The 26,985-nt window shown below is 37.6% G+C and overlaps 1 protein-coding gene across 1 annotated transcript in view; it reads left to right on the top strand.

Moving 5' to 3' along the window:
- FGL1 (fibrinogen like 1) overlaps positions 1 to 25,608 on the top strand; it is a 34,608-nt gene extending 9,000 nt beyond the window's left edge. Inside the window, exons 3-8 of the mRNA XM_007516301.3 lie at positions 5,443 to 5,623; positions 14,431 to 14,590; positions 14,831 to 14,928; positions 21,019 to 21,107; positions 21,610 to 21,797; positions 25,378 to 25,608. Of these exons, the coding sequence (XP_007516363.1) occupies positions 5,443 to 5,623; positions 14,431 to 14,590; positions 14,831 to 14,928; positions 21,019 to 21,107; positions 21,610 to 21,797; positions 25,378 to 25,537 (876 nt within the window). The 3' untranslated portion in view covers positions 25,538 to 25,608. The remainder of the gene's footprint in view (positions 1 to 5,442; positions 5,624 to 14,430; positions 14,591 to 14,830; positions 14,929 to 21,018; positions 21,108 to 21,609; positions 21,798 to 25,377) is intronic.
- Positions 25,609 to 26,985: the final 1,377 nt, after the last annotated feature.

Genomic DNA, 26,985 nt, shown 5'->3' with positions numbered 1-26,985 from the left:
CAATTGGGTTTGATTCATCAAAGATGTCCTTGAGGTGTATGTGGGAAAGTGCTTTACCAATGTTTTCCTCTAAGTATTTGATTGTTTCTGGTCTGACATCCAGGTCTTTGATCCATTTGGAGTTGATTTTTGTTTCTGGTGAGATAAAGTGGTTCAATTTCATTCTTCTGCATGTTTCAACCCAGTTTTCCCAGCACCATTTATTGAAGAGAGCCTCCTTTTTCCATTTAATCCTTTGGGCCCCCTTATCAAAGATTAGATGCCCATAGGTGTTGGGATTTACTTCTGGGCTTTCAATTCTGTTCCACTGGTCTGTGTGCCTATTTTTGGTCCAGTACCATGCTGTTTTGATGATGATGGCTTTATAATATAGTTTAAGGTCTGGGAGTGTGATGCCTCCATTTCTGTTTCTTTTCCTCAAGATGGTTTTGGCAATTCTAGGTGTTTTCAGGTTCCAGATAAATGATTGTAGTGTTTGTTCTATTCTCTTAAAGAAGCTTGGTGGAACTTTGATGGGTATTGCATTAAATTTGTATATGGCTCTGGGTAGAATATTCATTTTGATGATGTTTATTCTTCCAATCCATGAGCATGGGATATCTTTCCATTTCTTGGTATCAGTTTCTATCTGCTTGAGTAGCGACTCATAGTTTTCAGCATACAAGTCTTTCACTTCTTTGGTCAACTTTATTCCTAGGTATTTGATTGATTTTGCTGAAACAGTAAATGGGAGTTATTTCTGGATGTCTTCTTCTTCAGATTTAGTGTTTGCATAAAGAAATGCTACTGATTTTTGTACATTGATTTTTTTAGCCTGATACCTTGCTATATTGCCTAATAACTTCCAGTAATTTTCTACTGGATTCTTTAGGTCTTTCTATGTATACTATCATATCATCTGCAAATAGTGAGAGCTTGACTTCTTCCCTTCCAATATGTATTCCTTTGATTTCTTTCTCTTGCCTTATTGCTATGGCAAGAACTTCCAATCCTATGTTGAAGAGTAACGGTGACAGTGGACAGCCCTGTCTAGTCCCCGATCTGAGGGGGAATGCTTTCAGCTTCTGTCCATTGAGTATGATGTTGGCTGTAGGTTTGCTATATATAGACTCCACTATCTTGAGGAATTTCCCATCTATTCCCATTTTCTGTAGAGTTTTGAGCATGAATGGGTGTTGGATTTTGTCAAAGGCTTTCTCTGCATCTATTGAGATAATCATGTGGTTTTTGGCTTTGCTTTTATTGATGTGGTGAATGACATTGATTGACTTACAGATGTTGAACAAGCCTTGCATTCCTGGGATGAATCCCCTTGGTATTGATGAACAATCTTTTTGATGTGTTGCTGTATCCGGTTGGCCAAGATCTTGTTTAATATTTTGGCATCTATGTTCATCAGAGATATTGGTCTGTCGTTTTCCTTTTTTGTTCTGTCCCTATCAGGTTTTGGTATCAGGGTGATGTTGGCTTCATAAAAGGTGGAAGGGAGTATTCCTGTTTCTTTAATCTTATGGAATAGCTTAAGAAGTATGGGTATTAACTGTTTCCTGAAAGTTTTGTAGAATTTGTTTGTGAAGCCATCTGGTCCAGGACTTTTGTTGTTGGGGAGATTCTTAATAACGGTTTCAATTTCTTTGTCTGTGATTGGTGCATTTAGATTTTGTAGTTCTTCTTGGTTCAGTTTTGGAAGTGCATAGCTTTCTAGAAATTGTTCCATTTCTTCCAGATTCTCTAGCTTGGTGGCATATAGTTCTTTATAGAAGTTTCGCAGGATTCTCTGGATTTCTGTGGTGTCAGTTGTGATATCTCCTGCATCGTTTACAATTCTATTAATTTCAGTCTTCTCTCTTTTTTGTTTGGTGAGTCTGGCTAGGGGTTTGTCAATTTTGTTTAATCTTTCAAAGAACCAACATTTGGCTTCATTGATCTTTTGTATGGTTCTTTTATTTTCAATGTTGTTTATTTCTGCTCTAACTTTAGTGATTTCTGTCCTTCTGGTTGCTTTAGGGTTCCTTTGTTCCTCTTCCTCTAAGTCCTTGAGGTGTGCAGTAAGGTCGTTCATTTGAGCTTCTTCTTGGTGTTTAATATGTGATTGTATGGCTATAAGTTTCCCGCTCAGTACTGCTTTAGCTGTGTCCCAAATATTTTGATAGGTTGTGTCTTCATTTTCTTTTTTTTTTAAATTTAATTTTATTATTATTATTATTTTTTCCTCCAGGGTTATTGCTGGACTCGGTGCCTGCACCATGAATCCACCGCTCCTGGAGGCCATTTTTTTCCCCCTTTTGTTGCCCTTGTTGTAGCTTCATTGTGGTTATTATTATTGCCCTTGTTGATGCAATTTGTTGTTGGATAGGACAGAGAGAAATGGAGAGAGGAGGGGAAGACAGAGAGGAGGAAAGAAAGATAGACACCTGTAGACCTGCTTCACCGCCTGTGAAGTGACTCCCCTGCAGGTGGGGAGCCGGGGGCTCGAACCGGGATCCTTACGCGGGTTCCTGCGCTTTGCACCACATGTGCTTAACCCACTGCGCCACCGCCCAACCCCTGTGTCTTCATTTTCATTTGTTTCCAGGAACATTTGAATTTCCTGCTTGAGTGAAAGCATCTCTGACCCAGTGGTTCTTAAGGAGCATGTTGTTTAGTTTCCAAATTCTGTGTCTTTTAATAATTTTCTGTTTGGTTTTGTTAATTAATCCTTTCTTAAATAATAAATAAATAAATAATAATAATTTTCTGTTTGTTGTTAAATGTTAGTTTTACTCCACTGTGGTCTGAGAAGATACTTGGGATGATTTCAATGTTATTGAATTTATGGATGCTGTCTTTGTGGCCTAACATATGGTCTATCCTTGAGTATGTGTTATGTGGATTTGAAAAGAAAGTATATTCCGGTTTTTTGGGGTGGAGGAGTCTGAAAATGTCCAAGAGGTCTAGTCTGTCGATCTCTTCAGTCAATTCTCTTATATCTTTATTGGTTCTCTGCTTTGTTGATCTGTCTACGTGTTAGAGTGGGGTATTGAAGTCTCCCACTATTATTGTATTACTATTGATGTATTTTTGAAATTTTTTCAGTAGATGCTTAATGTATTTAGATGCTCCCTCGTTGGGTGCATAGATGTTAATAATTGTTAAGTCTTCTTGGCTGATTGATCCTCTAATCATTATGTAATGTCCTTACCTATCTTTTATTACTTTATTTAATTTAAAATCTATTGTGTCTGAGATGAGAATGGCTGTTCCTGCCCTTTTTTGTGGTCCGTTAGCCTGTATGATAGTTTTACATCCTTTCACTTTAAGTCTGTGTTTATCTTGTTGTGACAGATGGGATTCTTGCAAGCAGCATATGGTTGGGTTATGTTTTCTGATCCATCCCCCTACCCTGTGCCTTTTGATGGGTGAGTTTAAGCCATTGACATTTATTGATATTATGGATTTAATGTATTGTAGTGCCATTGTTCTAAAAAAAATTGTTTGCTCTGATATATTGCAAGTATTATAGTGCTGTCCTTGTTTATAAGAGGTCTTTTAGTACCTCTTTCAGGGCCGGCTTGGTGATGGTTGCCTCCTTTAACTGTTGTTTATCTAAGAAGGTTTTGATCCCTCCGTCTAGTTTGAATGAAAGTCTAGCAGGATATATTATCCTTGGTTGAAACCCTTTTTCATTCAGGGCTCGATAGATATCTTGCCACTCCTTTCTGGCTTTTAGAGTTTGAGTGGAGAAGTCTGCAGATAATCTTATGGGTTTTCCCTTGTATGTGACTTTTTGTTTCTCTCTTGCAGCCTTTAGGATCCTTTCTTTATCCTTACTTCTTCTCATTGTGACTATGATGTGTCTTGGTGTCTTCAGGTCTGGGTTGATTCTGTTTGGTACTCTCTGGGCCTCTTGAATCTTGATATCCTTTCTGTTATTCAGGTCTGGGAAGTTTTCTTGTATTATTTCCTCTAGAATGTTTGCTTCCCCTTCCTCTCTTTCTTCCTCTGGCAGGCCAATTATACGAATGTTACTTCTTTTGAGATCATCCCATATGTCTCTGTTGTTGTTTTCAGTGTCTCTCAATCTCTTTTTAAGCTCTTTCACCTCTTTCTTTGTTTTCTCTAACTCATCCTCTGTCTGACTAATTCTGTTTTCTGCTTCTGTTAGTCTGCTTTCCCTTGCCTCAGCTTCTTTCTTCATTACAGCTATTTCAGCTTTCAGTTCTATGATTGCCTCAAGATAATCAGTATTTTCCTTGGGGGTCTCAACTGTTGTTTCCCTAATACTGCCATTCCTTTCCTCCAATGTTGTTTTCATTTCTGTGATTAATAAGTTTATTATTGCTTGCATACTTTTCTTACCTATGGTTACTTCTGGATGATTTGTAGTTTCTTCTGGGCTCTTGTCTTCATTCATTGGGGTAGCAGTTTTATTTGTTTTTGATCTACCCATTTTTTAAATTTATGTATTTCTTTTTTTTTATGCTCTGTTGTTCCTCAGTTGTTGTGTCTTGAGTATAAGTAACACTGTACTAAATACCTTTATTACAATTGCACTCACCAACCTCAGGAATTACAGTAGCAACTGAAGTATTGAAGTAGTTTAATAGTTACCAGTTAGCCAAACAATTTCTCCAGTCCCTGAAATAATAGTAACCAAATCCCAGTGAAGAAAGAGAAAAGAGAGGATAGCAAGGATAGACAGTTATGCAAATCTACTATCCACTGTATATTCTAAGTGTAATAAGAGGGGAAAGGGAACTAGAGCAGAGATACACACATAGAGAGTCCACTCTGAGTCAGATTTCGTTTCCAGAAGATGTGATTGGAGCTCACGCCACTAGTGACTTCTCAGTCCGCCGTCTTCCGGGAACCTCTCTTCTCCTTCTTTTAACTGAATAGGAAGAGAGGGAGGGAAAAAGAGAGAGGCAAGACACCGCAGCACCTGTTGTGTATGCTGCTCACATGTGGTTGCTGGGGGATTGGTAAAGTGTGTTGCCTACTAGTTGAGCTATTTTTCTTCTCTTAGGGATTGATTTCTATAAAGCACTTTACTGTTTAGAAGACACTAAAGTGGTATCATGAACAGACTGAGAATAGGAGTCCTGAACTGGATTTGAGTCCTTATTCCTCTTAGCTAGGAATGCATGAGCAAGTTTCTTGAAGATGAAACCCATTCCTACTTCATGGAATCATTATGCGGTTCACATGAGATAGAGACTCTAGAGTTAGCATAGTCAATCTGATGATTTTATCAATATATTATTGCATTTCTTTAGTTCAGGAACTTTAACATAAGCTGTTATTTCTTATTCTTAAGTAACAAATAATATTAGAATTTTCAAACTGCTTTCCAATTGCAGTAATATTTGGAAACAGGAGGTGGAGCAAAACTAAATAATTTATGTATTTATTTTATTAGGAGCATTTATTTTACATGAGAATGTAATGTATGTTACTTTGCAGGCTCTTGAAAACTGTCTTCAAGAGCAAGCTCGGCTCAGAGCACAGGTACGCATACTTGAGACCCGGGTCAAACAACAGCAGGTCAAGATGGCACAGCTTCTGCATGAGAAAGAAGTCCAACTCCTTGATAGAGGAGAGGAGAACATTGCCATACATCTTGGGGACAGAAGACAATATGCAGGTCAGAATCTACTTTAGTTTTTAATACTTATCTGATCACTTCAGGTATTGCTGGAGAGCTTTTCCTATTGTAATTATAAGAAACATGGAATATTATAACAAATTAAATAGCCTCAATCACATTTTACCCATGCCTTTTTATTATCTCTGCAGGGGACATTATATATGAATATGAAATATCTGAGCATGTCCGTAGTTTAACAAGAGTTCCAAAAATAGATAATTTAAACATCAGTGTTCAGTGGCAGATTATATTTGTGAAGTTTTGCAGTTAATTTTTTTTTATTGGATAGAAACAGAGAAAGGAGAAGGGAGGAGGAGAGAAGGGTCCAGTGGTAGTGCACCTAGTTGAGCACACATGTTACAGTGCTCAGGACCCAGGTTCAAGCCCCTGGTCACCTCCTGTAGAGGGAAAGCTTCACAAGTGGTGAAGCAGTGCTGCAAGTGTGTCTCTGTCTCTCTCCCTCTCTGTCACCCTTTTCCCTCTCAATTTCTGGCTACGTCTATCCAATAAATATAGATAGTAAGAGAGAGAGAGAGGGAGAGAGGGAGAAGGAGAGAAGCTTCCCCCCTGCAGGTGGGTACCAGGGGCTTGAACCCAGATCCTTGCACACTGTAGTGTGTGCACTTAACCAGTTGCACCACTGCCTGGCCCCCAGTTGAAATTTTTGACTTGTGTCTGTTTTCTTGTTGCTTTTGTACAACATTCTCTGCTAAAGCCCTGATGTGTTTTAGGATAGTAAAAATGGTGAAAGAAATAAGAGTAAAAAATATCTGGGCAAACAAAAAGAAATATTTTATAAATATATTTTATGGCTTAACAATTTTCCTTTTGTTTAGATTAACATTTCCCCCCTAGAAACTAAATGACCTTATGCTGTTAGCATGTTATATATCATCATACAATATTCCTTACAGAAAATTATTCACCTAGCTTCTTCTAGACATCTTTTAAGCAAATAAAAGTCAACAGAAATGAAAATGTCACCTGGACCACTTTGTCCATATGTCTGCTCCAGTCACTGGCGTGATGTATTATAACACCTCTGAGGCTGGGAATATAGCACAGTAGTTTAAATTTTCATGCCTGCAGCTTAGAGGTCCCAGGTTCAATAATCCCTGGTACCACTATAAATCAGAGCTAATCAGTGCTTTCACTGAAAAAAAAAAAAAAGGCAGGTAGTGGCACCAGTTTAAGTGCACACATTACAGTGTGCAAGGACCCAGGTTCAAGCCCCTGATCCCTACCTGCAGAGGGAAAGCTTCTCTGTCTCTGTTCCTCTGAAAAAGCTGGTTTGGAATAGTGAAATTCTGGTGATGACAAGAGTGGGAGGGTGATAACGAGGGAGAGATGAGGGAGAAGGAAAGAGGGGAAGTGGGCACAAGAGAAAATAGAGGAAAAGTATAAAGAAGAATTTTTCATTCCAACATTTCATATCTTTTTAGAATACAGAGACTCAGAGTGGAGTAATAAAGAATTAATGGGGGTGGTTGTCATGGATGGTATTGCCAGAACAAAGAATTCCCTACTATTATAAGTGTCTTGAGAAGAAGTTTAAGTATGGGATCAGAAATATATGGAAGAACAAGAGTTTTATCTATTGACATTCTTCCTTTTTTTTTTTTAAATCTTATATTCCAGATACAATATACTTAGTTTCAATTTATTTACATATTTTTATGAGAGTGAAAGTGAATGAGGGAGCAGAGTATTACTCAGCTCTGGTTTATGGTGGCGTTGAGGATTGAGTTTGTGACCTCAGTGTGTGCTTCCTCAATGGAACCTTCCAAATGCACTAAACTTCCGTCCATTTCTTAGAGTCATTATGCTTTCCCGAGCTTTTGAAACTCTGCTTTAATCTTTTTCTCTCTCTGGAACATCTTCTCTGCTAAACCTTCCCTCTGTGCTGACTCCTATTCATTCTCCCAGATTCCAGTTAACCCTTCAAAAAACTTTTCCTGATCCTGAAATTCTGTTTGGGGACCATTTTCATGCATGTCAAAAGCATCTCTTCTTACTTTTCTTCTTAGCATCTACCATGAAGTATTACTACTAAATAATTTTCTGTGTCCCTTGACTAGTGGCTTCTGTTGTTAGTATCTAATTTAGTGACTGGCATATTAAAAAATTTTAATTTAGTAGAAAATATTTGGTAAATTAAAAGATTTTTTTTTTCCTGAAAACAGTGCAGATAAACCCATGTGAGAAAAACAAGGTAAGTGAACTGAAGTAACAACCTGAGAGGAAGATCACAGGCTTGTTGCTCAAGGGAAGAGCATACAGTTTCAAAAGTATTAGATATCAAACCGACCTCCAGGGTAAGGAAATGATGGATGCAATAGAAGTACCATTATTCCTATTCCAAGCACAGTATGAATAGGTTGTCAGCACAGATTCAAACATCAGATAATGGCAGGAGGCAGACAATTGACTGTTACTTGAACTGTGTAACCCCAGTCATGGGAAGACAGGAGTTTAAAGACTGAAAATCCAATCCTTGTGTTGAGAGTGCTCAGGAGTAGACCTTGGGGTACAGGAGGTCACCAAGATGTTAAGCATGAAATGAATTACCACAGGATTAAGGTACCAACTTTAGAGAGGGCTAAGTGCATAAAAAATAAAGGAATTAAGTAGAAGTACATATGGGAAAAAAGTAAAAACAAACCATTATGATGTATATAATAGAGATTAAAGGAATAGCTAGGGAGGTAGCTCAGAAAGTAGAGTGCAGGACCTGCATGCCTGAAGACTGTAGTGTGCCTTAATCTTTTTTTAAAATTTAAATTAAATTTAATTTAGTTTATTATTGGATAGGGGGCCGGGTGGTAGCCCACCAGGTTAAGCACACAAAGTATCACTGGAGAGAGAGAGAGAGAGAGAAATTGAGGGGGGTAGTTAGAGGGGAAAAGATAGACACCTGCAGCCCTGCTTCACCACTCATGAAACTTTCCCCCTACAGGTGGGGACCAAGGGCTTTGAACCTGAGTCCATGTGCACTGTAATGTGTGTGCTTAACCAGATGCACCACCACATGGCCTCCTAATGTGTCTTATAACATTAAATACATAATGATAGGGTATATGCATATATTCTAGATGACAGCTTATAGATATGATAGCTTAAAAGAACCCAGAAGTCTGTAGATCTGATTTGATGTCTTTCATATACAATGAATGAAGGAGAAGAAAGAGTGAACTGTGAAATACAAATACAGTTGACTTGTACTTTGTTTTCCAGTACATAAGCAAGCAGTACTTAAAGCCTAAAAAGGCAAGCACTCAATAAAGGTATCTAGTAGCATGTCAATCCTACTGAAATACGGAATGTAATATATATGGCATGTACTACATATAAGTACATGTAATATATAAGAACCTATTTAAACTAAAACTTGTGAATTGGACTTCCTTAAATTAAACGAAGCAATACATGAGATATGTAGAAACAAAAACAAATAAGCAAATTTATTTATTTTGAGAGAGAAACAGAGAAAGGAGAAACATAATAACACTACTTTCCTGTTCATAGTGCTCCCATGTGATGCTGGGGCTTGAATTCAGGGTTTCAAACTCAGGGTGGCATGTACAATAGTGCTTGGGATCTACTGGATAAGTTAGCTTTCAGTCCTATTCTTATATGTAAGTTACTATGTCATCACTAAATTATTTTCTGAATTCTAATTCATCTTATGGTAGAAAACACCCATTACATACAACCTAGTAATTTGTGCAACCAGTACACAAATCACATGGTATTTACACAACATCTAATTAAATTTGTCCTGTAGAAGTTTTTTTCATCTTTTCCGGTGATTTGGTGGGTTCCTGAAGTTGTTGTCGTTCTGCCTTGCTGAGGTCCCAGATGATCTCCTTTGGTGTTCCTAGTTGACTCGGGAGAGGAGAGGAGAGAAATACAGCTGCTGCTGCTGCTCCATAGCCCCGTCTCCCATCCCTGTAGAAGTTTTTAGGTGCTATTGAACTATGCTTTTAAATTTAAGATTGTGGTTCATATTAACTGTAACAGTCACAACAGGTTGTGGTACCACAAAATTTGTTCAGACTCCAGGAGTACTTGTTTATGTCTCTTTGGGTAGGGGGGTGAGGCTCTTTTTTTTTAATTGGGGGGATTAATGGTTTACAGTCAACAGTAAACTACAATAGTTTGTACATATTTAACATTTCAGTAAAAGACAATAGTTTGGACATATTTAATATTTCTCAGTTTTCCACATACCACTCTAAACCCCCCCAGGTCCTCCTCCACCATTATGTTCCAGGACCTGAACATTTCTCCTCATCCCAGAGTCCTTTACTTTGGTGCAATACACCAAATTTTAAAAAATACTTTATTTATTCATTTATTGAACAGAGACAAAGAGAAACTGAGATGAAGGGAAAGATGGAGAGGGAGATAGACACCTACAGCACTGCTTCACCTATCATGAAGCTCCCCTCCTGCAGGTGGGGATTGAGGGCCTGAACCTAGATCCTTCTAGATAGTAACATGTGTGCTCAACCATATGTTCCACCACCAGGTCCCCTGGAGGGTCAATCTTTATTAGTCTCTTAAGGCAGTGTGTGTAATAGTTTCACTGTAGACTCTGAAATCAAGTTATCCATCTTGCTAGACCTATGAGCAAGTTACATAACATTTGGATGTATTTCTCCTCCTCCTCTACAAGACAGAAATGATAAAAATATTTCCTTTAAAATTTTATTATCATATCAAGGGAGGGGATGGGATATGGACTTCTGGTGGTGAGAATTGTGTGGAGTTGTACCCCTCTTATCCTATGGTTTTGTCAGTGTTTCCTTTTTATACATAAAAAATTTTTTTTAAATTTATTATCATTATTATTTATTGGACAGAGATAATCAGAAATTGAGAGAGAAGGGGGAAATAAAAAGGAAGAGAGGCAGAAAGACACTTGCAACACTGCTTCACCATTAACAAAGCTTTCCCTCTGCAGGTGGGGACTAGAGGCTCAAGTTCAGGTCCTTGTGCATTATAACATGTGCGCTCAACCAAGTGCACCAGCACCTGGCCCTAAGAATATTTCTTTGTTGTGAAGATTAAATGTTGGTGTACTGCACCAAAGCAAGAGACTCTGGTATGGGGGGGAGGGATCAGGTCCTGGAACATGATGGCAGAGGAGGGACCTAGTGGGGGTTGAATTGTTATGTGGAAAACTGGGAAATGTTATGCATATACAAACTATTGTATTTTACTCAACTTAAACTAAAAAAGATTAAAAAGAAATTAACTGAATGGCTGGGGAGATGGGTCAGGAGACAGAGTACAGGATTTGCGTATTTGAGGCTCTGGGTTCAATTTTAGTAGCTCATATACCATAGTGGCACTCTGCTCTTTCTCTCTCACATAATATAAATTCATAAATTTAATCATAAAAAGGAAAAGGCTAAATTAGTTAATATATGTAAAAGGATTACAAAAGCAGTGAATGTTGTGTACCTACTGACATTATTAATTTCTTTCTGCCTTACTTTCAAAGGAAAGAGCACACCCACCTCACCCAACAAGAATAGCACACTCCCTATGAAACCAGCTTCCTTTGCTTTATAAGTTTTCTTCTTTTTTAAATTTTGTAAATATTTTTATTTATATATATATATATAAAGGAAACACTGACAAAACCATAGGATGGGGGGGTACAATTCTACAGAATTCCCACCACCAGAACTCCATATCCCATCCCCTCCTCCCATAAGCCTCTGGGAGTATGGACCCAAAGTCATTGTGGGATGCAGAAGGTGGAAGGTCTGGCTTCTGTAATTGCTTTCCCGCGGAACATGGGCATTGACAGGTCAAGCCATACTCCCAGCCTGCCTCTCTCTTTCCCTAGTGGGACGGGGTTCTGGGAAATTGGAGCTCCAGGACACATTGGTGGGGTTGTCTGTCCAGGGAAGTCTGGTTGGCATCATGCTAGCATCTGGAATGTGGTGGCTGAAAAGAGAGTTAACATATAAAGCCAAACAAGTTGTTGACTAATTATGAACCTAAAGGCTGGAGTAGTGCAGATGAAGAGTTGGGGGTGGTAGTCTCTCTCTCTCTTTTTGTTTTTCCCCTGAGCCTGAAATCTGATATGCAGGTGGATCCCAGTTATTGTCTGGGGAGATGTCATGGCTGGAAAAAGTTTTCTTCTTTTTTCTCCTGATGATGAGAATGGCAGGGGCAGTGGCAGCTCTAGTATTTCCTGGCATCTCCTGTGGACTGACTGCCAAACTTTTGCTGGCCTTTCTCTGAGTTTAGAATGTGAGGTACTTGGTTTTTTTTTGTTTTTTGTTTTTTTTGGTTCTCAGTTGTGAGCTTCAGCCACGATTCTGAGAAAGTGGAAAAAACCCACTTGGCTGGCTTTCACATCACTTTATGAAACTCAAGTATTCAGCTTTCCTTAAGGGCTTGCTCTCTGCAAGATCAGAGAATGTGTTCACCCAACTTAACACGGAGTATGTCAAAGGGCAGGAAACCTTGACCTCACTCTAATATTATCTAAGTATTCAAAAGTCCTTTATTTTTTTAAAATTCCTATGAATATACAACGCTTCAATCCTTCCCCTCTCCTGCCTATTTTATATGAGTTGAGGAAGTAGACACATTTCAAAAATTGGTTTTAGTTATCTAATTAATATTTAAAAGCCTATGCCACTTGAACTTTTTGTTGTCATAGTGTAAGTCACATTTCCCTATGTGAAATTACTGATTTGTTAGATGAAATTGAGCTCCTTATGCTATTTTGATTTATTTTTCCAGTTGAAATCTTCCTCGGATCTTAAGTTACGTTTTGCATTTTCTTTTGCAAAGGACAAAATACTTAAAAAATACAATGTGCTTGCTGTTTTCATTAAATTAAAACAGATAAAAAATATGACTGAAGATTCCTTACTCACAATTTTTTAGGAGGCACATACTATACTTAATCACCTCCATATTTTCCTGGAAAAAATCTGAACTTGTAAGATATTACTATTCAGCTCTTTGGTTGATGATTAAATATAAGCAAAGAGTTCCTTCCCTAACAAGGTTAAAGTCCTTTTGCTTTAGTGGAAGATGTACAAATACTTGAGCACACTATGTAAGTTTTTGAACAACATGGACAATCATCTAGACATTTTAACAGCTAAAACAATTTAGACAATCATCTTTTCATAGTCTGTCTTCTTTAATTGACCAAACAAGATCTTCTTAAATAATCCAGTATACATACAAAATATTTGGGTCTCTGAATCTAAAAAAAAATGAATATATGGATAGAGTTTAAGTCACAATAAAGATAAACATTTCATCAAAGCAATAATATTTAGTGGCAGCCTGGTGAAGGCTTCAGAAATATATTTTAGAATATATTTTTTTGTTGCTTTTCTCCCTCCTAGTGACTACACAATCTAATGTGAGTTATACTTTATTGTAACAAAACAGAGCTATACGTAGGTTAACACCAAAAAAAAAAAAAAAAAAAAAAGGAAAATAAACAAAGTCTAAAGTATACTGAAAGAATAGAATTAGGATAATCAGCAAGTAAGTACTTTAACAGAGGGAGATTAACAAAATAGGGGCAAAAGATATAAATTAGTGGTAGTAAGTTGTATAGTACTTCTACTAAAAAATTAAGTATTCCTGAGACTATCACTTTTTAGTTGTTGATAGTCTGACTAGCCTGCAATAGCTTTCTAAGAATATAAATTGTACTGAAGTATACACTTGTCATATCTTTAAATCTATAGGTTAATTTTGATGAGACATAATAGATATTAATTTACCACATACATAGTGGTTTAAAACACAATGAGTGTTTAGGAGTTGGGTTGTGGTACATCTGGTAGAGCTAATATGTTACAATGTGCAAAGAACTTGTTTCAAGCCCCCAGTCCCCACTTGAAGGGCTAAAATTTCACTAGTGAAACAGTGTTTCAGGTGTCTCTCTCTTTCCCTATCTCTCCCTCCCTCCTTAAATTCCCTCTGTTTCTATCCAAAATTAAAAAATAAACAGTACTTCTGGGTGACATATTGATATGTTATGCTTGCTACAGTGTTCCAAATTACCATGGCATCAAAGACAAGGGAATAAGAGGAATAATAGAAACTTGTAGTTCTTAGCAAAAATATCTAACATGAATTCATGAATTGTTAGAATTTTTAGTGGGTTAGTAAAATAGGTGGTAATACTGGAAAGTTGTAAGACTCTAACATAAAAAATATTATTTTGAGTTCATCTCCAGATATTCAGAATGGTTTATAGTGCTCTAAATCAGGACAAGTCATATTAAATTATTAGTTTAATGCTAATTTTTACACAGTCATTTTAACCTAATAGTAGAGACAAATTCTGGTATTCATCCTGACAAAGCTATAATTTCCATTTATATATACAGTAATTAAATGATCACTTATTTTTAATTGAGAGCTTTTAAAAGCTAAGTTTTATCACATATAATTTTTTTATTGCTTTCCATAACAAACAGGAATGAGAAGACATATCCCTACTCTACTCCATTTTTTCCATGACAACATCAAAGTTTCAGATGATAATTATATACTAGGGAAAAAATTAAGACTTTCTTCATTGTCACTGGAAGATGTACTAGATACAACTTTAAAAACTGATCACTGGGGGCTGAGAGATAGTTTTCCCTGTAGAATCCATGCCTTAACATGCAGGAGGACCCAGGTTCCTGCTCTGCACACCATAGGTTTATCTCTCTCTCCATTGGTATTGAGTTATTCCATTCGGAAAAGATTCTCTTTAAAAAGATGTATAACAAATGATACACAACTTCTTTTGCAAACAGATTGTTCAGAGATTTTCAATGATGGTTATAAGCGTAGTGGATTTTACAAAATCAAACCTCTCCAGAGCCTGGCAGAATTCCCTGTTTATTGTGACATGTCTGATGGAGGAGGATGGACTGTAATTCAGAGACGATCTGATGGCAGTGAGAATTTTAACAGGTATACTAATTTTGACATTAGTATTTATTTGGAGAAATAATTATAAGATTTATAATATGGTAATCCTTTTAATTATACCTCAAAGCCTATTAATTTGGTAGACTTTTCATTCTAAGACTACTGAATGAATAGACATTAACTAATCAAAAATATATTCAGGATGGGGTTGTAGTGAGGGGTTAGATACTGTGATGGTACATTTGGATTTTGCTAAAATAAAGTTTAATTTGAATGTTTTAGAGGCTGGAATGACTATGAAAATGGTTTTGGAAATTTTGTTCAACAAAATGGTGAATATTGGCTAGGTAATAAAAATCTTCACTTATTGACCACTCAAGGTAAGTTTTCTTTGCCAACAAGTTCATTTGAAATATACTGCGAGGAAAAAAGAAAATAAAGAAAAAAATATAGTAAAAGCAAAGTAGGATGTTTTTAATAAATCATAGGCAATGGAAATAATCCAGTAATTACTGATGACTTTTAGGAATAATCCTAAGAGACTACCTACAAGGACAAGACAGAAAGCAAGTAAACCTGGATTGGAAGTAGATTTCTCATGTATTTGCTTTAATATCATAATCACATTTTTAAATTATTTGAGTGCTTCCAGATTATATGTACTGTGTCAGTTATCTTTGTCACAATTCTGTGCAACCCGTCACTTCACAGATTAATGGCTTAAAACAATAATCATTTGTCATTTCTCATTATTTACACATTGACTGGGACATTTTTATGTAAATAGGGTTTTATTGTCAATTACCTTCAGAAATTTAGCATTAAGTAAACCTTATTTTTATTTTTTATTTTCTCATATATTCTTAATTTTTTTTTATAACATGGAGATATTGGCAAGGCCATATATCCATTGTACAAGAGGAGTACAATTCCACACCATTCCCACCGCTGGAAATCCCTATGGCATCCCCCGAAAGCTTTCCTATTTTTTACCCCTCTGGGAGTATGGACCCAAGATCATGACGGAGAGCAGACGGTAGAAGGTCTGGTTTCTGTAATTTCTTCTCTGCTAAACGTGGGCTTTGGCAGGTGGGTCCATACTCCTTGACTGGGACATTTTGATGATCAGGACTGGGTTCTGGTGAAATTGGTTGGGTTTGCTCATGACTGTCCCTCAGCTGTACTTGGATAGCATTGCTTGAAGATAGATCAGGCACTAATTTCTATGGTTTTCCATGGGAATTAGTGGTAATGTACAGTCATAGTTAAATTTGTTACTGTTCTTTTGCTTTTATGCAGAAGGGTTTGACAAATTAAGCTTTCTATGGAAAGAGAGATAACCCTTACTGTATAATTTTCTACACTGATACATGAAAAAAGTCAATGTCAATGTCAACAAAACTTTCTTCAAAAAGAGTATGCAGCCTGGAGTCAGCTTTGAAGGATATCCACTTGGAGGAGTCTATCTTTAAAAGCTTAGAAGCAGTCTATGGAAAGTAGGAAAGCGCTCAATCTAAGCTGAAGGATGGAAAACTAGTTTAAAGAAATCTGGACATCACAGACCTACTCAATTGATATTTAGATGTATATGAAAGGATAGGGATAGGAGATAAAATTCTTCACACTTAGCTGAAGTCAAAAACACCTTCCACATATTTCAAATAAAAGGAAAAGAATATAAGACAGCTGTGAAAGTTGCTCTGAGAATTTTCAGATTCAGGAAGTCAGAAATGGTTTTACAAGAAGCTGAATAATGGTGAAAACAAGTGAGTGAACTTCATTAACAGTCCTACTGAATGATTCCAAGAAACTGCAGAATAGTTCTAAGTAGCTAAGAAAATTAGATCACATTTCTGACCTAGCACTTGTTTAAGTTGGGAGATTGGGCTACTGTTAGAGAAATGAGAATAGTTGATGATAGGCTGGAAGTGGCAATAATGAATAAATCAGAAAATAATGATGAACCCAAAGGAACTTTGAAGAAACTGATTCACGGTGCAAAATCAGATGCTTATTTAAAAACCCAAGGGAAAAAAGGGGGGGGGGGTTGGGCGGTAGTGCGGTAGGTTAAGCACCAGTGGCGCAAAGCACAAGGACCCACATGAGGATCCCGGTTTGAGCGCCTGGCTCCCTGCCTGCAGGGGAGTCGCTTCACAGGCGGTGAGGCAGGTCTGCAGGTGTCTATCTTTTTCTCCTCCTCTCTGTCTTCCCCTCCTCTCTTGATTTCTCTCTGTCCTATCCAACAACGAATGACATCAACAACAACAATAATAGCCACGACAAGGCTATAAAACAAGGTCAACAAAAGGGGGGGGGGGAATTGCCTCCAGGAGCAGTGGATTCATGGTGCAGGCACTGAGCCCCAGCAATAACCCTGGTGGCAAAAAAAAAAAAATAATGGAACTTGGCTCTTAAGTAGCTAAAACCAATGAAGAACATATGAAATGTATTTAATTTTTTTTGGTTATCTTTATCTATTGGATAGAAACAACCAGAAATCATGAGGGAAGGGGGAGATAGGGAGAGAAACAGACCCCTGCAGCCCTGCTTCACCACTCGCAAAGCTTTCTCCCTGTAGGCTGGAAGCTGGGTATTTGCGCATTGTAAACATGTGTGCCCAAACATGTGCGCCACCACCTGGCCCCCAAAAGTGCATTTTTTAAGACTCCAGAGTGAACAATAACTTGAAAGTGAGAAACAAAAAACTCAAGGAACAATTGAATAATATCAAGAAACGAAATGTCACCTCCCCAGAAATTAACAAGAGGAAAATGATCAGATAAAGAAAGGAGCAGCTTTCCAAAGCGGCGGCACACAGAGAGTTGGAAACATCTAGAAATTCAACCAAAAATCTTGAAGAGAAATTGTAGCCAACCTTTCTCCCTACCAACCAAGGGAAGATTATTTTCAACAAACAAACAAAAACACTTAGTAATTGGTTGGCAGTTTGGACTGCTGAAAGAAACTTCAAAGATTTTGGTAAAGAAAATGCTTTTAGTGGTCCGGGAGGTGGCGCAGTGGATAAAGCATTGGACTTTCAACCATGAAGTCTCGGGTGGAATCTCTGGCAGCACACGTACCACCAGAGTGATACCTGGTTCTTTCTCTCTCTCCTATCATTCTCATGAATAAATAAATTCTTTAAAAAGAGAGAGAGAGAGAGAGAGAGAGAGAGAAAGAAAGAAAGAAAGAAAGAAAGAAAGAAAATGTTTTTAGTGGCCCCAGAGGTAGTGCAGTGGATAAAGCCCTGACTCCTAAGCATGAGGTCTTGAGTTCAGTCCCCAGCAGCATGTGTACCAGAGTGATGTCTGGTTCTTTCTCTCTCTCTCTTCCTATCTTTCTCATTAATAAATAAATAAAATCTTTAAAAATAAATAAAGAAAATATTTTTATCAGACACACATTGACTGCAATGGAATGTTTTTTATATATATATATTTTTTTTATTTAAGAAAGGATTAATTAACAAAACCATAGGGTAGGAGGGGTACAACTCCACACAATTCCCACCGCCCAATCTCCATATCCCACCCCCTCCCCCGATAGCTTTCCCATTCTCTATCCCTCTGGGAGCATGGACCCAGGGTCATTGTGGGTTGCAGAAGGTAGAAGGTCTGGCTTCTGTAATTGCTTCCCCGCTGAACATGGGCGTTGACTGGTCGGTCCATACTCCCAGTCTGCCTCTCTCTTTCCCTAGTAGGGTGGGTCTCTGGGGAAGCTGAGCTCCAGGATATATTGGTGGGGTCTTCAATCCAGGGAAGTCTGGCCGGCATCCTGATGACACCTGGAACCTGGTGACTGAAAAGAGAGTTAACATACAAAGCCAAACAAATTGTTGAGCAATCATGGACCCAAAGCTTGGAAAAGTGGAGAGGAAGTATTAGGGAGGTACTCACTGCAAACTCTAGTGTACTTCTGCTTTCTTACTTTGGTGCCATACTCCAAACTCAGTCAATTTCTGCTTTGCGTTTCTACTTCTTCTTCTTTTTTTTTTTTTTACATGCATAAAATTCCCCAGATTCCCATTTAACAATACAACCCCCACTATTTCATTCATCATTTTTCATGGACCTGTATTCTCCCCACCCACCTACCCACCCCAGAGTCTTTTACTTTGGTGTAATACTCCAATTCCATTTCAGGTTCGACTTGTGTTTTCTTTTCTAATCTTGTTTTTCAACTTCGGCCTGAGAGTGAGATCATCCCGTATTCATCCTTCTGTTTCTGACTTATTTCACTCAACATGAGTGGCTGAGCAAGTTGTGGTATATATACACAATGGAATACTACTCAGCTGTAAAAAATGGTGACTTCACCGTTTTCAGCCCATCTTGGATGGACCTTGAAAAAATCATGTTGAGTGACTGCAATGGAATGTTTAAAAAGAGATGCTGTCCACTTGGTATTCCCATATCAGAAGGCATTACCCATATTATAGTCCTTTTATTAATATTTATTTATGATTTTAGATCTTACTGTATATGTAAGTATTTTTTTAAGAGAGGATATGCTGGGGAGAAGCACAGTTGTTGTGTGCTTACGTATAGGACTTGCATGCAAGAGCTCCATTTTACCAAAAGCAATCTACAGTTTCAATGCAATCCCTATCTAGATACCAGTGACATTCTTTCAAGGAAATTGGACTTGTCCAAGAATTTGTATGGAACCACAAAATCCCATGAATAGTCAAAGCACTTCTAAGGAAAAGAGAAACAAAAATGAAAGTATCATGCTTCCCAAGTTCAATTTATACTACAAAGCAATTATAATTAAAACATATGGTACTGGAATAAAAATGGACACTTGGATCAATGGAACAGAACTGAAAGCTCAGAAATGAGCCCACACATAAATGAGCCACCTAATATATGTCAAAGAGGCCAAAATGATTAAATGAGATACAGAATAGTGCTGGCAAAATTGGACAGCCACATGTAGAAAAGTGAAACTAGGCCACTACTTAACACTAGGTATCAAAATCAAATCAAAATGGATCAAAGACCTGGACATAGGCCAGAAACTCTAAAATTTGTAGAAAATAACACTGGTGTAACATTGAAGGATCTTCACATCAAAGATGCAACTGAAAACTCAACCCCATGGACATGGGAAATGAAAACAATAGTAAATAAATGGAACTACAGCAAATTAAAAACTTCTATACGTTGGAAGTAAACTAAACAAAAGATGAACAGGCAATTCAATAAATAGGAGAAGACATCCAACAAGTGACTGATATTAAACATCTTAAAAGAACTAGTACAGCTCAACAAGAGAAAAAATAATGACTCAATAAAAATGAACCAAATACTAGACAGTTTTCTAAAGAAGAGATACAAAAGCCCACGTACATATGAAGAAATACGCCACTTATCACTAGAGAAATGCAAATTAAAACTACACTGAGATTACATTTCCCACCTGTGAGAATGACTTAGAGTCAACAAAACAGGAAATGTCAGGTGCTAACAAGGTTATGGAGTAAGAGACTGCTACACTGCTGGTGGGAATGCAAACTGTTGTAGCCCCTTTGAAAGAGTGAATGGAAAGTCCTTAAATAAAAACGGAATTCTATTATTAGCCAGCAATACCACTTAGGTGGGGTGTGTGTGTGTGTGTGTGTGTGGTAATAAGGTACTGACATGCAATCACTAATTCTAAGTGACATATGCATTCCTATGTTCACAGCTGCATTATTCACTATAGCCAGAGTAAAAGCAGACTAAATGCCCATTGACAGAATACTAGTAAAGAAGTTACAGGATATATGAGCCCTGGGATACTTTTCTGCAATAGAAAAGATGATATTGTGTCCTTTAGTACAAAATGGATGGAACTGGAGGTGATTATACTTATGGAAATAAAGAGATGAAAGGGAACTATTAGATGGTTTCACTCATAATGGCATCTAGAGAACTAAAATACATGAACTTGCATGAAAAAAAAAAGGAGAAAAAGCAAATAAACTGTTTCTAAGGCTTTGTGAGAACTATGGTGGTTATCTGTTATCTTTGGGAGGTGGGATGGTGAGAACATAGAACCTAGGTGGTGGGTACAGTAAGGAACTATACACTGTATAATCTTGTAACCCACTATTAATCACAAATGAAAAATGAAAAAAAAAGTTAAACTTCTTAAAACTATTTTATTTGTATTCTTTTGTGAATTTATTTTTAAAAATTATGTATTTCTATTGTTCTTCGCCACATGAGTTGCACTAACTTTTACCCAGATCTAGTAGAACATTTCTGCCTTTAATATTGTGTCCCTGAGGTTTTTTTTCAAATAAAATAAACAATACACACATAATGTACTTACAATGGAATCGCTGTTCTGTGAAAACTGGGTCATAACAGAAGAAAATGCTCTGAGTAGAATAAGGCCATGGCTCTGAATTGTTTTCAGTCTCAGTAAGTCATCATAGTGTCACACACTGAAATAACTACAATCTGTTTTTTTTTTTTCCCTAGGTGACTATATATTAAAAATTGATCTTTCAGATTTTGAAAAAAATAGCCGTTATGCTCAATATAAACATTTTAGAATTGGAGATGATAAGGTACTAAACTTTTCAAATAAATAACACTGGATTCATGCATAAAATGTTCATTGTAGGGAGTTGGGCGGTAGCTCAGCTTGTTTAGTGCACGTGACTCGAAGCGCAAGGACCAGCGGAAGGATCCTGGTTCCAGCCCCCCCCCCCCCACCTGCAGGGGAGTCGCTTCACAGGCACTGAAGCAGGTCTGCAGGTGTCTATCTTTCTCTCGCCCTGTCTTCCCCTCCTCTCTCCATTTCTCTCTGTCCTATCTAACAATGACGACAACAATAACTACAATAATCAAACAACAAGGGCAACAAAAGGGAATGAATAAATAAATAAATAAATAAATAAACATTTTTAAAAAGTGTTCATTGTAAACCCTGAAGCCCGCGGGGGGGGGGGTAAGGAATACAAAAACATCTATATAGTATTTCATAGGTATTTTTAAAATTAAAAACGTATTTTAAAAATAGTGACTGTTGATAGTAAATCTTCCTTTTTTTTTTTTTTTTTTTTTAAGAATTCTTATGAGTTGACTATTGGGGAATATTCTGGAACAGCTGGAGATGCCCTTTCAGGGAGTTTTCATCCTGAGGTTCAGTGGTGGGCTAGTCACCAGAGAATGAAATTCAGCACATGGGACAGAGATAATGACAACTACAATGGGAACTGTGCACAGGAAGATCAGTCTGGCTGGTGGTTTAACAGGTTTGATATTTTATAAACACAGTCATTGTGGTGATGATATCTCAATGGTGGGGATTAATTATAAATATGAGGTAGTGTTGCTTTCTTTGTAATACTAGTATTATTAGGTCATCATAATTATTTAAATTCTTTAGTGATGAAGTACTTTTAAGTGTTCATTGTATATACTAGTAAAGTACAATGTTATGTCATATAAATATTCTAAAGTACAACTTTTTCAAAGGTTGTTTGCAAACTGAATTATAGTTGAGCTATCATAAATAATAGGACACAAAGTTGTGTGTGTGTGTAAGACACAAACACACAGCAGAGAGCATTTTATATAGAAAAAAATAGGTATTCTAAATAGCCAACTAGCTCTTACCTCCTCTTGTCACATGAAGTAGCCATGTTATTATTGTTATTATTTCTATATAATATTACCTTAAATTAGTGTGAATGTCACTAAATTACTGAATTCAAGATTGTCCCCATTAAGAATTTCCTCTGCAATCTTCTGGAAATCAATTACACCTTCTGCTTAAGTGATTCTCTTTATCAGTGTATTAATTCCAGCGTCTATTATACTTTTGTTTTCACCTGGTATCAACCTTCTTATACCTCACCAGATTTTTTGTCAGTAGTTAGGCTGACTATAATTCCTTTCAGTCTAACTTTTTTTTTTTACATTATATAAAAAATATATCTATTTCTTTATTTTTGTCACCAAGTTTTTCTCTGGAATTCAGTGATTGCACAATTCCTCCCCTCCTAGCAGCCATTTTTTCTTTCAGGTTGAGAGACAAAAAGATAACAAGGGAAAGAGAGACACAAAAAGGAGCACTGCTGCGGCACTCATGAGACTTCCACCATTGCAGGTGCTCCATTGTGGTACTTACGGCTGATAGCATGTACTTTACTGGGTGAGACACCTGCCAGTCTCTGAGAAGATAATATTTTCTTTAGTATTTTCTGGTTTTTTTTTTTTCTTTTTCCACTAGAGTTATTGGTGGGCTCAGTGCCTACATGACAAAGTCACTGTTTCTGGTGGCTGTTTATTTTTGTTTGTTTTTATTTTTTTTCTTTTTAATTTGATAGTACATAGAGAAATTGAGAGAGAAGGGGAGATAGAAAGGGAAGGAGAAAGAAAGAAACCACAGGCGTGCTTGATCACTTGTGAAGCTTCCCTACTGGAAGTGAGGACTGGGGGCTTGAACCTGGGTCCTTGAAAATGGTAACATGTGCACTCAAGTGGGTGTGCCACTGTCAGCCCCCTATTTTCTGTTCTTTATGCCATATATTCTTTACTCTTTTCACTGTTTTCCACCTGCAGTGGTTTCCAGATAGCTAGTTCCTTTTGTAGTAATCACAAATTTAAAGCAGGAATGGAAACTTCTTACAGTTCTTTAAAAAAGCAATAGTAATCAGGTGAGGATACCATAATGGTGTGCAAAGAAACTCTCTTGCCTGAGTTTCCAAATTCCTAGCTTCAATCCCCCATACCACCACAAGCCGAGCTGAGCAGTGCTCTGGTAATAATAATAATAATAAAATGATAATAATTTGATGGGCTGCTATATCTGCAAAGCAGATGCTCTCCAACTGCAAGGCAATGCATGAAATTTGAATATTTTCTCTCTAGAAGACAGAGGTCACCTCAAAATATCTGGACATTTGAACTTTCCATTATAGATCTTTAGAATTTCCAATCTGTCAGAATTTACTTATGATTAAGGGTTATCTATTTAAATGTCAATACCCAAATTTTAGCATTTATGTTATATAAGCATTTAAAGAACTTTGACTCCATGAATCCAGGGATTGGCACAAACTCCACTTGCTGAATGGCCTCTCCTTCCCAACTTTCCTGTTTTATTTTCTTGTGAGACAAAGAGAAAGGATATGAGGGAGAGACAGATGCAGAGTGATGGGGCGTGGGGGGGGGTGAGAAACAGAGGGGGGTGGGAGGAGAGCCAGCATTACCAATCCACCATCCATGGAGCTCCCACAATACCATTCATGGTGCTCTTGTGTTGTGCTGAGGATCAAACCAAGGGTTCTGTGCAAGCCATGTTTCTCTACCAGTAAACTATCTCCTACAAATATTTTGTCATTAAAAAAAATTACTCAGTGAAAGTATACCAGAGTAAATTAGTTTTCTCTAAAATCCTAAGACTTCTCGTTATGGATATCAAGTTATTATGATGTGCTGATATTAGAGCTGTCAAGTTTGTGCTGATATTCCTAGTTGTGTGCACTATGGTGTTTTATTTTTTAAAAAATTGATTTAATAATGATCAATAAGGTTGTAGGACAAAAGGGGTACAATTCCACACAGTTGCCACCACCAGAGTTCCGTATCCCATCCTCTTCATTGGAAGCTTTCCTATTCTTTATCCTTCTGGGAGTATGGACCCACGATCATTGTGTGGTGCATGAGGTGGAAGGTCTGGCTTCTATAATTGCTTCTCTGCTGGACATGGCCTTTGGCAGGTCAACCCATACTCCCAGCCTGTTTCTGTCTTTCCCTAGTAGGGCAGGGGTCTGGAGACGTGGGGTTCCAAGACACATTGGTAAGATCATCTGCCCAGGGATGTGATGTTGGCACCATAGTAGCATGTGCAACTTGGTGTCTGAAAAGCATTAAGATATAAAGCAGAAGGGACTGGGTGGTGGTGCACCTGGTTGAGCACACATGTTGTAATGCTTTTAAGATCTGGGTTTGAGCCCTTAGTCCCCATCTGTAGGAGGAAAGCTTTACAAGTGGAGAAGCAGTGTTTCAGGTATCTCTCTGTCTCTCTCCTTCTCTATCACCCCGTCCCTCTCTATTTCTGGCTGTCCCTATCAAATAAATGAATAAAGATAATAAAAATTTAAAAAGACATAAAGCAGAACAAGTTGTCTAATAATCAGGAACCTAAAGGTGAGAATGTAGCAGATGAGATTTGGGGTCTCCATTTTGGAAAAAGCTAGGAAGTCATCATCCAGGGCCTAGTCAGGGAATCCTGGGACTCCTACAGGAATCCTAGACCTCTAACAGATCCCTCTCTCTACCACCACTGGTCATCTCCACCAGGGACAATATCATAAACCCTCTTGTGGACCTCTACAGGACCTTGCCTTCAATGTAGAACAACAATGGTAGGGACTGACTGCCCCACTCTCCAAAGAGAGACTGGGTCAGCATACTCTGCCACTCAAGGAAGACTGGTCCTGAAGTGAGTGCAGCCTAGAATGTTCCTACCTATGACTTTGGAATCTGAGCTTAGACCTACAGGGATGCAGAGATTACACAGGCTCCTGTACTGAATATGAATAGACTTGAGCCCCAGATCAGATCGGTGGAAAAAAAGATGGTCGCCAGGAGCAGTGGATTCTCAGTGCAGGCATGGAGACCCAGCGATATCCCTGGAGGCAAAAAAAAAAAAAAATCCAGCTCTTGTAGAACACTTTTCACTTTGGAAATTGGTAAACACTACTTTGTTTTTTAAAAATGTCAAAATTCATAGTTTAAATGATTTTGATAATTTGATAGCAAAATATAAGGTTAAAAACATACTATTTTCTAGTCTGATTGCATGTTATTTTCTCTTTCCACTAGATGTCACTCTGCAAACCTGAATGGGTTATACTACAAAGGCCCCTACGTGGCTAAAACTGACAATGGGATTGTCTGGCATACTTGGCTTGGATGGTGGTATTCTTTGAAATCTGTAGTTATGAAAATTCGACCAAATGACTTTATTCCCAATAGTGTTTAATGATCCTTTTTTGAGTTTTCATTTCTGTAGTGACTTGAAACACTGAACATAAAAAATATGGTGACACTGGCTATATGAACTATTTTTAATTACTTGCCTTTATTACTTAATGCTCTTTAAATATAGAAAATCTGTGATACCAAGTAAACTTAGACTTCTTTTTGTTGTTGTTTCTGTTGCTGGGCTTCAGTACTGAAGACCAACACTTTCAGGTAGAGAGAGCACATTTCTTAACATTTATTGGATTCTTCTGAGTAAAAGTCTGTAATAAGAACTTAGGTTAACAAAAAAATAAAAGGCATAGATTACATCAATGACTTGAAAAAGATACAGGCCTAAAATCAAAATGAAGTATGAATGCATTTGAAATTTTTTAATTTAGTAAATAATAGGTTGCCCAAATAGATATAATGAACATTTGATTTAAAAAAAATATTTATTTATTCCCTTTTGTTGCCCTTGTTGTTTTATTGTTGTTGTTATTGATGTCATCATTGTTAGATAGGATACAGAGAAATGGAGAGAGGAGGGGAAGACAGAGAGGGGGAGAGAAAGACACCTGCTGATCTGCTTCACCACTTGTGAAGTGACTCCCCTGCAGGTGGGGAGCTGGGGGCTCAAACCAGGATCCTTAAGCTGGTCCTTGCGCTTTGCGCCACTTGCACTTAACCCACTGCACTACCACCGGACTCCCTGAACATTTGAATTTAAACTAAGTTCTTGGACTACATACTTGGAACTCTTAAACACAGCTCAAGATCTCAATTACTATAAAATTCTACTGCCTATTTTTAGAATGTTTGTGTAGCTACACAGTTCTTTTGGAATTTCATTTTATTTTTTTAATCCATTCTTTTGAGTGTTTTTTTATGTCATTTAATAATGATTAGCAAAATTGTATGTTGACAGGGGCACAATTCTACACAGTTCCCACCAACAGAGTTCCATGTCCCATCTCCTCCTTTGGAAACTTCCCTGTTCTTTACCCCCCTGGGAGTATAGACCAAAATTCTTTTTGGGGTGCAGGTGGAAGGTCTGGCTTCTCTAATTGCTTCTCCACTGGACATGGGCATTGGCAGATCAATCCATACCCCCAGACTGTTTCTATTTTTCCCTAGTGGGTAGGGCTCTGGAGAGTGAGACTTCGGGACACATTGGTGAGGTCATCTGCCCCAGGAAGTCAGGATGGTATCCTAATAGCATTTTCAACTTGGGGGCTAAAAGGTGGTAAGATATAAAGAAGGACAAATTGTTTAGTAAACAGGAACCCAAAGGTAGGAATAGAGCAGATGAAATTAAGGATCTTAATGTGGGAAGAAGCTAGGAAGTCTACTCTAGGTATGTTCCAAGGAGCCCATGATTTTAGTAATTTTTGCCTGAGCCTGATAGCTAACATGCAGGTGGACTGAAAGCATTGTCTGGGAAGATGATGTCAGAGTTGAGAATAG

The sequence above is a fragment of the Erinaceus europaeus genome, chromosome 2 (genome assembly GCF_950295315.1).
Source record: "Erinaceus europaeus chromosome 2, mEriEur2.1, whole genome shotgun sequence".
Taxonomy (NCBI): Eukaryota; Metazoa; Chordata; class Mammalia; order Eulipotyphla; family Erinaceidae; genus Erinaceus; species Erinaceus europaeus.
Note: the sequence above shows the minus strand (reverse complement) of the source record. Positions and strands in the feature narration are given on the sequence as shown.